At 43.3% G+C, this 14,658-nt stretch overlaps 1 protein-coding gene across 2 annotated transcripts in view; it reads right to left on the bottom strand.

Moving 5' to 3' along the window:
• SLC44A3 (solute carrier family 44 member 3) overlaps positions 1 to 14,658 on the bottom strand; it is a 97,238-nt gene that overhangs the window by 60,991 nt on the left and 21,589 nt on the right. For both annotated transcript variants that reach the window (XR_013218515.1, XM_077277209.1), the window contains exons 4-9: positions 14,220 to 14,362; positions 12,666 to 12,802; positions 10,741 to 10,834; positions 4,269 to 4,438; positions 2,262 to 2,351; positions 1,337 to 1,461 (exon numbers count right to left, since the gene is read on the bottom strand). Coding sequence is in view for 1 of the 2 variants with exons in the window: in XM_077277209.1 (XP_077133324.1) it covers positions 1,337 to 1,461; positions 2,262 to 2,351; positions 4,269 to 4,438; positions 10,741 to 10,834; positions 12,666 to 12,802; positions 14,220 to 14,362 (759 nt within the window). In the remaining variant the exon portion in view is untranslated. The remainder of the gene's footprint in view (positions 1 to 1,336; positions 1,462 to 2,261; positions 2,352 to 4,268; positions 4,439 to 10,740; positions 10,835 to 12,665; positions 12,803 to 14,219; positions 14,363 to 14,658) is intronic.

Raw genomic sequence — 14,658 nt, 5'->3', positions numbered from 1 at the left:
CCTGCCTCATCAGCTCCAAGATATCCATTTAATACTGCATGTAATTTATACAGTGAAATGTGGTTACTGATACACTTTAGGAAGAGTCCAAATCAAACATAGAACCAAAACCATGTTCCTGATATACCATACAATCCATTTTCATAATGCAAAGGATTTACATAGACTACATAAAAATGTATGAACCGAAAAAAAGACTAAAAAATAACTCAGTACAGTAATGGATAACTAATGTGGCTAAACAAATGAAAAAACATCAATTGTAAAGATATACACAAAATCCATACCAGACGGGGATTAATATGAGTGTAAATGTTATTGGAAATACTAAATATAAATATTCAAATACGTCATACAAAAAAAGGACAATAGTGAACAAGCAAAAAACAGCTAAAAAGAACAGCGCATCAGATGTAACAGAAAGATGCGCTGCAAGACAGCACAAAAAATGTGTCACCGCTGCACAGCCCGCAACACCTGAAGCATAGACGCCATAAGTAGTGTCAGCAAATAATCAGTAAAAAATCACATAAGAAATAACAGATGACCGGACTAGCTGAAAGCATAAATTCTAAGAACCCAGGGTACGGAGTTGTAGTACTATAACATATGACACAGGGTGAAGCAAATGAGGTGCACGCCTCCTGACGAAGCCAAGGCGGTGAAACGCGCGTCGAGGCTCCCTGCGCTCTGTCTGCACGCCTGCACCCGGTCGCTGTGATGTCCCAAGGTACTAGTATTGAGTTAGACCATCTCATTTGCTTCACCCTGTGTCATATGTTATAGTACTTCAACTCAGTACCCTGGGTTCTTAGTATTTATGCTTTCAGCTAGTCCGGTCATCTGTTATTTCTTATGTGATTTTTTACTGATTATTTGCTGACACTACTTATGGCATCTATGCTTCAGGTGTTGCGGGCTGTGCAGCGGTGACACATTTTTTGTGCTGTCTTGCAGCGCATCTTTCTGTTACATCTGATGCGCTGTTCTTTTTAGCTGTTTTTTGCTTGTTCACTATTGTCCTTTTTTGCATGACGTATTTGAATATTTATATTTAGTATTTCCAATAAAATTTGCACTCATATTGACCCCCGTCTGGTATGGATTTTGTGTATATCTTTACAATTGATGTTTTTTCATTTGTTTAGCCACATTAGTTATCCATTACTGTACTGAGTTATTTTTTGGTCTTTTTTCGGTTCATATGTGTTGGCTGACGGGGGTTTGCCCTTTGGTAGCTCTCAGGGTTCCTTTTTTGGTTTATTACATAAAAATGTAGATAATTTACAATTGATGCACATCATTAAACATATTTCACAAACAGCAAATTACTTACAGATATTAAAGTTGAAATGACAGCGAATCCAAGCAAAAATTTGGCGTTTTCTTTCTCAGTTTCCAGCTCGTAGCTAAGGTCATGAATATGATCATAGTACAACCACCACAGGACTCCAGTAACAACTGCAAGAAGAATTCATGAAACGGATTAAACATAATATAATGAATGTATAAAAAGAAATAGAATCCGGGAGAACAAACAATTTACCAAAATCTAAAGATATTTATTCTCCAATGACTGTGGTGTAACAAGAGAAACATAACGAACATTGCAGCTAATTAAAACAACATTAGGAAACCGCTATTTAAAAAGGGGCATCAGGGCAGATGTTGACTGCTAGGACAAAACTTTAATGTCCAGCATTATAACCCTTGCCGATGGCTGGAAAGAGGTGGCAGGACAACTAGAAAAGACTTGTAGCCTTTACATGATGGTCTCAAAAAAACTACATGGTGAGCTATTAATAGGGTTTTCTAAATAGCCCAAGTTAGCAGCTGTCCATAGAATAGGTAACTTGCTCAATGCTGGGAGTCCGAATATTGGATCTCTGAACGATCCTGATGGCACAGATGTGTGCATGCTTGTCCTCTGCTCTATTCATAGTCTATAGGACTGTTGAAAGCAGAGTAGAACACTCTGCTATTACAGTCAGTCCCATACACAATGAATGGTGCTAAGGTCAAACATGTTCACATCCACCTCCACACAAACTGCACCTCTGCAGAGCCCCTTTCTCAGTGTTCCAGAAGCCCATTCTCAGGATCACCAATGGTGCCAGTGGTATGGACCCAAACAATCATGTTGGCATCCCCTCTCCCCATTACATTTCATAGGTTATGCCGCCAATATTTGAGTATTAATGCCTAGAAATGTATTCAAATGTACAAAGGAAATTGTAGAAAGTAATTGGGAAGCTACTTACACAGTAATCCAAACATAAGCAGGGTTACAAAGATATGGACCAGTAGCGTGCTTATGTAACGAAATGATATGACCATCACTATCGACAAAGCTGGAGGAGAAAAAGAATAATATAATTCACGGCAAAAACATAATCACAGATATTTTGACGAGAGATAGTATTTTCTATGCTGACTCCTATTGACCTATTAGTAGACAGTGGATGGGGGTGAGGATATACCCAACAGCTCCGCTCCAGGAAACAACATTTTGGAACCTACAACTAGTGTTGAGCATTCCGATACCGCAAGTATCGGGTATCGGCCGATACTTGCTGTATCGGAATCCCGATACCGAGATCCGATACTTTCGTGGTATCGGGAATCGGAAGTTTCCAGTGTATGGTTCCCAGGGTCTGAAGGAGAGGAAACTCTCCTTCAGGCCCTGGGATCCATATAAATGTGTAAAATAAAGAATTAAAATAAAAAATAGGGATATACTCACCTGTCCGGAGGCCCCTGGACTTTAACGCCGTAACCGGGAGCCTTCTTTGCTTAAAATGCGCGCGTTTAATGGTTTCCGTGACGTCACGGCTTCTGATTGGTCGCATGCCGCCCATGTGACAGCGACGCGACCAATCACAACAAGCCGTGACGTAATTTTCAGGTCCTGATGCCTAATTCTAGGCATTCAGGATTTGAAAATTACGTCACGGCTTGTGATTGGTCGCGTCGCGGTCACATGGGCGGCACGCGACCAATCACAAGCCGTGACGTAATTTTCAAATCCTGAATGCCTAGAATTAGGCATCAGGACCTGAAAATTACGTCACGGCTTGTTGTGATTGGTCGCGTCGCGGTCACATGGGCGGCATGCGACCAATCAGAAGCCGTGACGTCACGGAAACCATTAAACGTGCGCATTTTAAGCAAAGAAGGCTCCCGGTTACGGCGGTAAAGTCCAGGGGCCTCCGGACAGGTGAGTATATCCCTATTTTTTATTTTAATTCTTTATTTTACACATTTATATGGATCCCAGGGCCTGAAGGAACGTTTCCTCTCCTTCAGACCCTGGGAACCATCAGGGATACCGTCCGAGACTTGAGTCCTATTGACTTGTATTGGTATCGGGTATCGGTATCGGATTAGATCCGATACTTTGCCGGTATCGGCCGATACTTTCCGATACCGATACTTTCAAGTATCGGACGGTATCGCTCAACACTACCTACAACCAATTTATTTTTTATTGCTTTACTCTGCACTGCAAAGCATTTACAGAACATAATGGCTGATGAAGGAACCTGTATGGTGCTGAAACATGTTGTCCGCACAGCTCAATATTTTTTTCCTTCGCACCGACAGCTATTTACTCTTAAGTTACAGACTGTAATTTTTCCAGAGCTGCGTTTACAATTCTGCAGGCTTCAGAGCTAGAATCACTCCGCATTATTTCTTGTCTCAATGATTGTACAGAGCTAGATGCAGTGAGTTATTTCATATAATCAATGTATTTATATCAGACACTGTAATAGTCCCCCACATTCTCCGATGCATTATAAGAGAGTAAATCGACCACAAATGTATTTTGAGCTCTTCCGTTAACCTGTAGAATTCTGAATCCAGCTCTGCATCAGAATAGGCTACAACTCGTGATCAGTACTAAAAAACTAAAGTTGCTCAATAAAGACAATGCATCCTAAATTATAGTTTTTTTCTCTACCCATAGGAATGATTATCAGGGAAATCTGTGCCTCCGGGTGGTACTATAAGGGGGTCACACATATGAATGCTGTCCATGCAATGTATGGGTGCAGTAAAATGGGAGCTGCCATAAGTGTCTGGTAAGTACGGATCCCACCTCAGGGTACCTGCATCCATGTCAAAAGTGGGGTCTTCATCATCCTCAAAGATGCCACATTTTTATTCCGGACAGACACCTTGGAGGATGGCACCATTATAGAGACAGCGGTGGGATAAGCCGTAAAAGTCTTTCGTAAAATAAAAACAGAAAATGTACATTTTCATACCTACTGCAAGAATGCTCAGGCCCACAACGTTGTCTCTGCCGGCCATAATCCCGCTAAGTATGCGATGAAAGAAGTCCACTTCATTGATCACATCTATCAAAACTGATGCAAATTTGCTATAACAGTCTGGATTTTGAGGAACGCAGCGATTGAAGAGTGGAAAAGATTTGCTGAGAGAAACAATAAAAGAGTAAGAACTTAATAAACGGAAAAGGCAGACAGTGCTTAATTGTTACACATTTTGTTGACTTATTATTCTAATCACATTTATAAGGAGGCTATTAATGCGCTAATTCCAAAGAAAACGCAAATCAGTATTCATATATTTATTTATAATCCACAGACTAAAGAAGAATCCCATCTTGGAAACAAAGCAGCACTCATACACTGAATGTACTGACATTAACTCTCAAGACAAATTGGGGATTTTGATTTAACCCCTTAGTGACAGAGCCAATTTGGTACTTAATGACCGAGCCAATTTTTACAATTCTGACCAGTGTCAATTTATGAGGTTATAACTCTGGAACGCTTTATCGGATCCCGCTGATTCTGAGATTGTTTTTTCGTGACATGTTGTACTTCAAGTTAGTGGTAACATTTCTTCGATATTACTTGCGATTATTTATGAAAAAAATGGAAATATGGCGAAAATTTTTAAAATTTTGCAATTTTCAAACTTTGTATTTTTATGCCCTTAAATCAGAGAGATATGTCACAAAAAATAGTTAATAAATAACATTTCTCACATGTCTACTTTACATCAGCACAATTTTGGAAACAATTTTTTTTTTTGTTAGGGAGTTATAAGGGTTAAAAGTTGACCAGCAATTTCTCATTTTTACAACACCATGTTTTTTTTAGGGACCACATCACCTTTGAAGTGATTTTGAGGGGTCTATATGATAGAAAATAACCAAGTGTGACACCATTCTAAAAACTGCACCCCTCAAGCTGCTCAAAACCACATTCAAGAAGTTTATTAACCCTTTACGTAGTTCACAGGAACTAAAACAATGTGGAAGAAAAAAATGAACATTTTACTTTTTTTTGCAAACATTTTACTTCAGAACCATTTTTTTTAATTTTCACAAGTGTAAAAACAGAAATTTAACCACAAATTTTGTTGTGCAATTTTTCCTGAGTACACCGATACCCCATATGTGGAGGTAAACCACTGTTTGGGCGCACTGCAGAGCTTGGAAGTGAAGGAGCACCGTTTGACTGTTTCAATGCAGAATTGGCTGGAATTGAGATCGGACGCCATGTCGCGTTTGGAGAGCCCCTAATGTGCCTAAACAGTGGAAACCCCCCACAAGTGACACCATTTTGGAAACTAGACCCCCCAAGGAACTTATCTAGATGTGTGGTGAGCACTTTGAACCCCCAAGTGCTTCACAGAAGTTTATAACGTAGAGCCGTGAAAATAAAAAATCGCATTTGTTTTCACAAAAATGATTTTTTCGCCCACAAATTCTTATTTTCACAAGGGTAACAGGAGAAATTAGACCACAAAAGTTGTTGTGCAATTTCTCCTGAGTACGTCGATACCCCATATGTGGAGGTAAACCACTGTTTGGGCGCACCGCAGAGCTTGGAAGTGAAGGAGCACCGTTTGACTTTTTCAATGCAGAATTGGCTGGAATTGAGATCGGATGCCATGTCGCGTTTGGAGAGTCCCTGATGTGCCTAAACAGTGGAAACCCCCCACAAGTGACCCCATTTTGGAAACTAGACCCCTTAAGGAACTTATCTAGATGTGTGGTGAGCACTTTGAACCCCCAAGTGCTTCACAGAAGTTTATAACGTAGAGCCGTGAAAATAAAAAATCTCATTTTTTCTACAAAAATGATCTTTTTGCCCCCAAATTTTTATTTTCACAAGGGTAACAGGAGAAATTAGGCCACAAAAGTTGTTGTGCAATTTCTCCTGAGTACGTCGATACCCCATATATGGGGGTAAACCACTGTTTGGGCGCACCGCAGAGCTTGGAAGAGAAGGAGTGTCGTTTTACTTTTTCAATGTAGAATTGGCTGGAATTGAGATCGGACGCCATGTCACGTTTGGAGAGCCGCTGATGTGCCTAAACAGTAGAGACCCCCCACATATGACACCATTTTGGAAACTAGACCCCTTAAGGAACTTATCTAGATGTGTGGTGAGCACTTTAAACCCCCAGGTGCTTCACAGAAGTTTATAACGTAGAGCCGTGAAAATAAAAAAATCGCATTTTTTCTACAAAAATGATCTTTTTGCCTCCAAATTTTTATTTTACCAAGGGTAACAGGAGAAAATGGACCCCAGAAGCTGTTGTACAATTTGTCTTGAGTACGCCGACACCCCATATGTGGGGGTAAACCACTGTTTGGGCGCATGGCTGAGCTCGGAAGCAAAGGAGCGCCATTTGACTTTTCAATGCAAAATTGACTGGAATTGAGATCGGACGCCATGTCGCGTTTGGAGAGCCCCTGATGTGCCTAAACAGCAGAAACCCCCCAAAAGTGACCCCATTTTGGAAAATAGACCCCCCAAGGAACTTATCTAGATATGTGGTGAGAACTTTGAATGCCCAAGTGCTTCACAGAAGTTTATAATGCAGAGTAGTGAAAATAAAAAATATTTTTTTTCCCACAAAAAAGATTTTTTTAGCCCCCAAATTTTTATTTTCACAAGGGTAACAAGAGAAATTGGACCCCAAAAGTTGTTGTCCAATTTGTCCTGAGTATGCTGGTACCCCATATGTGGGGGTAAACCACTGTTTGGGCGCACGGCAGAGCTCGGAAGGGAAGGAGCGCCATTTTGGAATGCAGACTTTGATAGAATTGTCTGCGGGCGTTATGTTGCGTTTGCAGACCCCTAATGTACCTAAACAGTAGAAACCCCCACAAGTGACCAAATTTTGGAAACTAGACCCCCTAAGGAACTTATCTAGATATGTGGTGAGAACTTTGAAAGCTCAAGTGCTTCACAGAAATTTATAATGCAGAGTAGTGAAAATAAAAAAATATATTTTTTTCTAACAAAAAAGATTTTTAGCCCCCAAGTTTTTATTTTCACAAGGGTAACAGGAGAAATTGGACCCCAAAAGTTGTTGTCCAATTTATCCCGAGTACGCTGATGCCCCATATGTGGGGGTAAACCACTGTTTGGGCGCACGGCAGAGCTCAGAAGGGAGGGAGTACCATTTGACTTTTTTAGCGCAAAATTGGCTGTCGTGTTTGGAGACCCCCTGATGTACCTAAACAGTGGAAACCCCCCAATTCTAACTCCAACCCTAACCCCAACACAGCCCTAACCCTAATCTCAACCCGATCCATAATCCTAATCACAACCCTAACGATAATCACAACCCTAACCCCAAAACAGCCCTAATCTCAACCCTAACCATAACCCTAATCAAAACCCTAAATCCAACACACCCCTAACCCTAATCCCAACCCTAACCCTAATCCCAACCCTAATCCCAAACGTAACACTAATCCCAACCCTAATCCAAACCCTAACCCTAATCCCAACTCTAACCCTAACTTTAGCCCCAACCCTAACTTTAGCCCCAACCCTAACCATAACTTTAGCCCCCGTCGTCACAAAAAAAGTTCAATGTAACCTTTTTTTTGTACGTCGTGTCCGCCATTTCCGCGGATGCGTGGCCGTAACTCTGCCCCCTCCTCCCCAGGACATAGACTGGGCAGCGGATGCGTTGAAAAACTGCATCCGCTGCCCACGTTGTGCACAATTTTCACAACGTGCGTCGGTACATCGGGCCGACGCATTGCGACCGCCCCGTACCGACGCAAGTGTGAAAGAAGCCTAAGGCTACTTTCACACTAGCGTCGTACTCGGCCCATCGCAGTGTGTCGGGCCGACGTACCGACGCTAGCGTTGTAAGCGCCGCACAACGGGTGCAGCGGATGCTGTTTTTTCAACGCATCCGCTGCCCCATTGTGAGGTGCGGGGAGGCGGGGGCGGAGTTCCGGCCATGCATGCGCGGTCGGAAATGGCGGACACGTCGCACAAAAAAGTTACATGTAGTTTTTTTTGTGTCGACGGTCCGCCGAAGCACGACGCATCCGTCGCACGACGGATGCGACATGTGGCAATCCGTCGCAATGCGTCGCTAATGCAAGCCAATGGAGAAAAAACGCATCCTGCAAGCACTTTTGCAGGATGCGTTTTTTCTCCAACGACGCATTGCGACGGAAGCCAAAAAACGCTAGTGTGAAAGTAGCCTAACCCTAACCCTAACCCTAAATTTAGCCCCAACCCTAACCCTAACTCTAACCCTAACCCTAACCCTAATTTTAGCCCCAACTTGTCTTCTCCTGCCGGCCGGCAGATGGCAGCAGATGGCGGGCGCACTGCGCATGCGCCCGCCATGATGAAAAAGCCGGCTGGCAGGAGAAGACAGAAGAGGACCCAGGGACCCCGGGTGAGTATGATAGGGTCCCCGAATCCCCCTATTTCTCTGTCCTCTGATGTGCGATCACATCAGAGGACAGAGAAATAACTGATCGCTTTTTTTTTTTTTTTTGCGGTCGCCGGTAAACTGTTAATTACCGGCGATCGCAAAGCAGGGGTCGGTGCAAACCGACCCCGATCATGTTCTTTGGGGTCTCGGCTACCCCCGGCAGCCGAGACCCCAAAGAACATCCGGGTGCCGGGCGGCGGGCGCACTGCGCGTGCGCCCGCCATTTTTTCCTGGAAGAAAGATGGCGGCGCCCATGGGGAGACACAGGAGCACCGGGGGAGGTAGGTAAGTATTGGGGGGCTATTGGGGGCCATCGGGGACCACATTTCTCTGTCCTCCGATGTGCGATCACATCGGAGGACAGAGAAATTAAACGGCAAATCGCGTTTTTTTTTTTTTTGTTGCGACCGCCGGTAAACGGTTAATTACCGGCGATCGCAACTCGGGGGTCGGTAAAAACCCCCCGAATCATGTTCTCTGGGGTCTCGGCTACCCTCGGCAACCGAGACCCCAGAGAAAATCCGACTCTGGGGGGCGCTATTCACTTTTTCCACAGCGCCGTTAATTAACGGCGCTGTGGATTAAGTACCCTTAGCGGCCGCCGTTAAAAGGCGTATCGGCGGTCGTTAAGGGGAGGGAATCTATCAGTACGATGAACCCTCCTATTCCATCTATATGAGCATGAAGGTCACTGGAAGCAGAACAACATGAAAATTTGCTATCTGTGATCAGAGGTCTTATTCCAGAGAAATCCACATTTTTCTTAATATGTAAATGATGAGCTGTTAAGATCTATGGGCCGGACATAAATCTTCCTGAGAATCTGCCCCCAGAGCTTGTTTTACATGACAGGAGGCATTACCAGTGCGAGAAATGTAATCACTGACAGTCTGCTGTCCTGAGCTACATGTCTCACACTGGTCTCCTCCTCTTATTTACAATAATCTCTGGAGGCAGATTCTCAGGGAGATCTATGTCCAACCCATAGCTCTTAACAGCTCATTTACATATTGAGAAAAACATGGATTTCTCAGGAATAAGAGATCGGATCGCAGATATCATTGAATTCAATTTCTTATGACCTACATGCCCATATAGACTGCTTAGAAGGGTTGATCTTAATGACAGGTTCCCTTTAAATAATACAAACTGTGCATAGGGAATAAGCCAGGTTCAGTCCGACTTATTTCACAGTCCATATACAGGCTACAATGTCGTTCTATTTGCGCATCTCATGACTTGAACTTACAGTCTTATATGCATATATGAGGCTGTAGGTTCCAGTCAGGAGACCAGCGGTCAGCCTGTATTGCAGACTGTACACAGATCTTAAAAGGGAGTCTGTCACCCCCAAAATCGTATATGAGCTGCGGCCACTGGCATCAGGAGCTTATCTACAGAATTCTGTAAAGCTGTAGATAAGCCCCCGATGTAACCTGAAAGATGAGAAATAAAGGTTATATTATACTCACCCAGGGGCGGTCCCCGCTGCGGTCCGGGTCCGATGGGCGTCGCGGTGCGGGGCCTCCTATCTTCTTCAGAAGACGTCCTCTTCTTGCCACGGCTCCGGCTCTGGCATACTTTGTCTGCCCTGTTGAGGGCATAGCAAAGTACTGCAGTGCGCAGGCGCCGGGCCTCTCTGACCTTTCCTGGCGCCTACGCACTGTAGTACTTTGCCCTCAACAGGGAAGATAAAGTACGCCTGCGCCGGAGCTGCGGCAAGAAGACAAGAAGAGGACGTCATCGTATGAAGATAGGAGGCCCCGGACCGGACCACGACGCCCATCAGACCCGGACCGCCCCAGGGTGAGTATAATATAACCTTTATTTCTCATCTTTCAGGATACATCGGGGGCTTATCTACAGCATTACAGAATGCTGTAGATAAGCCCCTGATGCCGGTGGCCTTAGCTCATATACGATTTTGGGGGGTGACAGACTCCCTTTAAAAAACGGCTAAACCCAATGCTAAGCTGTATTTATAGGACATGACTAAAACCTCACCTTGGAGGGACCGGGAGTGCAGGACACCATTCTGAAGCCTTGGGATGGGTTGTATACTCTGTGTAGTTCAACTTGTAAGTACAAAGATGTGAGCCTGGATCACAATACAGAACACAATTAAGAATCTGATATACTGCAACATGGATATAAATTATTTATATCATCTATATAGTTACCATGTAAAGCCACAAGTGCCTAAATACACACTGTCTACTTTAATTGGCTAAAGAAGGATTCCTCAGGTTTAATCAGTTGTCTCTGATTAAATAAACTCTTGGAAACTATCAGCTTTCCTGACATGTTCATTATAGTAAGTATCTGTATTCTTCATGTTCTCCTTCCGGAGCATATTTCTTTGCAGCTGTGTGTTGTTCAATTCATTTGTTATGCCTCCTAGAAATTTATGATTAAACTCATAGCTGCTATTAAAGGGCTGGGACCATGTCCCTATTCTGTCCGACACTGTTTAGTTACGGCCGGCACACACCCCTTTGACAAATGGAATGTCCCCAATTATGAAAACTCAGGAGGAATAAACAGGAACGACACAATGAAGAGTTAGGAGAAAAGTACTCTAGAATTCTTAAAAAGGGGTCATACCCCTTCTCAAAATGTTCTGTAGCCGAGACAGTCATAAAACAAATTGAGGGTTACTTACCCTGACTAAAGGCCCCGTCTCACATAGCGAGATCGCTAGCGAGATCGCTGCTGAGTCACAAGTTTTGTGACGCAACAGCGACCTCAGTAGCGATCTCGCTATGTGTGACACGTACCAGCGATCAGGTCCCTGCTGTGAGATCGCTGGTTGTGTCGGAATGGCCTGGACCTTTTTTTGGTCGTTGAGGTCCCGCTGACATCGCTGAATCGGTGTGTGTGACACCGATCCAGCGATGTCTTCACTGGTAACCAGGGTAAACATCGGGTTACTAAGCGCAGGGCCGCGCTTAGTAACCCAATGTTTACCCTGGTTACCAGCGTAAATGTAAAAAAAAAAAACAGTACATACTCACCATCTGATGTCCGTCAGGTCCCTTGCCGTCTGCTTCCTGCTCTGACTGAGATCCGGCCGTACAGTGAGAGCACAGCACAGCAGTGACGTCACCGCTGCGCTCTGCTCTCACTGTACGGCGGCACTGTCAGAGCAGGAAGCAGACGGCAAGGGACCTGACGGACATCAGAAGGTGAGTATGTACTGTTTGTTTTTTTTTACATTTACGCTGGTAACCAGGGTAAACATCGGGTTACTAAGCGCGGCCCTGCGCTTAGTAACCCGATGTTTACCCTGGTTACCCGGGTGCTGCAGGGGGACTTCGGCATCGTTGAAGACAGTTTCAACGATGCCGAAGTCGTTCCCCTGATCGTTGGTCGCTGGAGAGAGCGGTCTGTGTGACAGCTCCCCAGCGACCACACAACGTCTTACCAACGATTACGGCCAGGTCGTATCGCTCGTCGTGATCGTTGGTAAATCGCTATGTGAGACGGGGCCTTAAGTCCAAAGCCGGCTCTCCACCACTGCCTCAGTCACTGTTTTTTGCCTGCAGAGCTGCCACGCTGATAAGCGCTGCAGCCGATCACTGAACTCAGAGGCTCTGTTCATTTGGATGGAACAAGATAAGCTATAGAGACCAGAGACAGTGGTACAGAACCAGTGCAGGAACCAGGAAGGGCAAATAATACTTGGATTTTATTTTTATGACCCCAGCTTATAGAAGAAAGTATTCAGAAAGTTAGGAAAGGGCACAACACCTTAAAGGAAAAATGGTATTAAGAGAGAAGTGTTACATAAAGCAAAAAAAAAAAAAAGAGATGCGAAACCCAGCCAGCACCACGTTGGGAAGGAATACTGGGTAAGAAAGAGTACGCTTTTAACAAGAAACATCTCCAAATTGATAGGCACGCTATTTATAATAGTACTGAAAACATACCGTTATTTTGCGCAAAGATCTGCAGCTCCTTCAGAGACATTAGCGGCTCCTGAGGGCAACTTGACACACACAAAGCTGTGGAATTGATTTTGAGGTCTCTGAACTGTAAACTGCACGAGTTCAGGAAAAAAACATGTCTGCACAGAGAGAAAATACGGTTTTACAATAAGCAATTTTACAATTAAAAGGATCTATATATTATATATATACATATATACACACACACATATATATGTATATATACACACTGTAACACGCATTTACAATAAATAATAATGAATATTCACTAACTGTTACTTCGTTGCTCATCAAGCTTTTGTTTCCAATCCGTGTGACTGCAACAGGATGTAAAGAACTGGAATTTACAGCATATATCCTGTTCTAGTCATATGGAAACATGACCACTGCAGCCAATCACTGGCCTCATCAGGGATGCATTGTTCACCACTGCTCCCAGTGATTGGCTGCAGTGGTAACTTACCAGTACCCACTAGAGTAGGATGCTAGGAAATAACGGACAGGGAAATAGGAGGAAATTATTCATAATAAATAAATGTATTATTTTTAAACCATGCTGCGCATTTTGTTTTTTTATTTAAAAAAAAAACAAAAAGTGGTGAGTGATCCTTATAAGTTCATTGGAATCTACAGTAACTAAAGTAAAGTGAAGGTTGCGGGTTTGGCCACTAGATGTCAGCACAAGAACATGTTGCAGTATTATTTATGAACAGATATGTAAAAAAAAAGCGCACAATAAAAAATAAAATTCAATAACTTAAAAGAGAAAGTTCTACTTTCTGATTATAGCGTTTCTGTACATGCTTTTATATTATTAACAGAGATAATATTATGTAAAGGAGGACTCCTGACAAATATTAGCCCCAAATCTTTCCAGCACTGCTCACATCCTTTAGATTCATTTGACTTCAACTTTGCCTAGCCGGATCACACAGGGGTTTATGCGTGGACTGGAGGTCACTTTTGCAAGTCAAGCCTATGGTGCCTCGTTTTGGCGCTCCATTAACTTAGTAAAGCAACTTCCAGTCAACACGTAAACCCCTGTGTAATCCGGGTAGTCAAAGTTGAAGTCACATGACTCGGAGGAGGACCGGAGTGGCGCCGGAAACTGGGTAAAATGGCCACCGATAAAATGCAACTACATTACATTTTATAAATATTTAGTAAAGTTTATGGGGAAAACAATTCTGTCGGGAGTCCTTTATATGACCAGAATTGCTGAGCAATATAACAATCTTTCCACACAAGGTGATCGGACGCTGGTTATTTTACTGCGGTGTAATACTAGTTATTAGAATCAGTATAGTAGAGTATGTAGTAGAGCTGGAAAAAGCAGCCGTGTCTCTTCACTTTTCATTCACAGCCTATTAATGAGGTTCTTTGTATACTAGTGTCATCTGTCATTGTGAATCCTGTCTGTGATGATAATGAGACTACTGAAAAGTTATGTAGGGAAAAATGAGTGAGTAGTGGGCATTGTGAAAGCTGAAAGATTTCCCACATATATACAGTAAATCAAGAACTTATCGTACATACTTTCTGTTTGTCATGTCTTTGCCAGAAAAGGGAGCATTGGGGATAGGAGAATTTCTTCTGCCGCACACATTTCCATAGCTATCATAGCCAAAGATGAGTCTCTCTGTAGCGCCGGCCATCAAGGCATATCCACTGATAAATACCTGCGAGTAAAGGAGACATTAGCACCAATATCATCGGAGATCTCCACTGTGCACTTCACAACACATTTCTATAACTTCCAACAGCAAATTCTGTAAACTCCAGCATTTTCAAAGCTACCACTGTCTCCCCAATAAACAGGAATTCACTTGCTATAACAAGGTCTAGTAGGAATTGTCCATAAACACAAGAATAACGCACCCAGAAGCTAATGATACAGTCAGCAGATCTCAAAAATTTCAGTGTGATTGGGCGGCCATCTTATGTGTTTGAGCACCTTCCAATTCTCCCCCTAAAT

Source organism: Ranitomeya variabilis, chromosome 8, assembly GCF_051348905.1.
Source record: "Ranitomeya variabilis isolate aRanVar5 chromosome 8, aRanVar5.hap1, whole genome shotgun sequence".
NCBI lineage: Eukaryota > Metazoa > Chordata > Amphibia > Anura > Dendrobatidae > Ranitomeya > Ranitomeya variabilis.
Note: the sequence above shows the minus strand (reverse complement) of the source record. Positions and strands in the feature narration are given on the sequence as shown.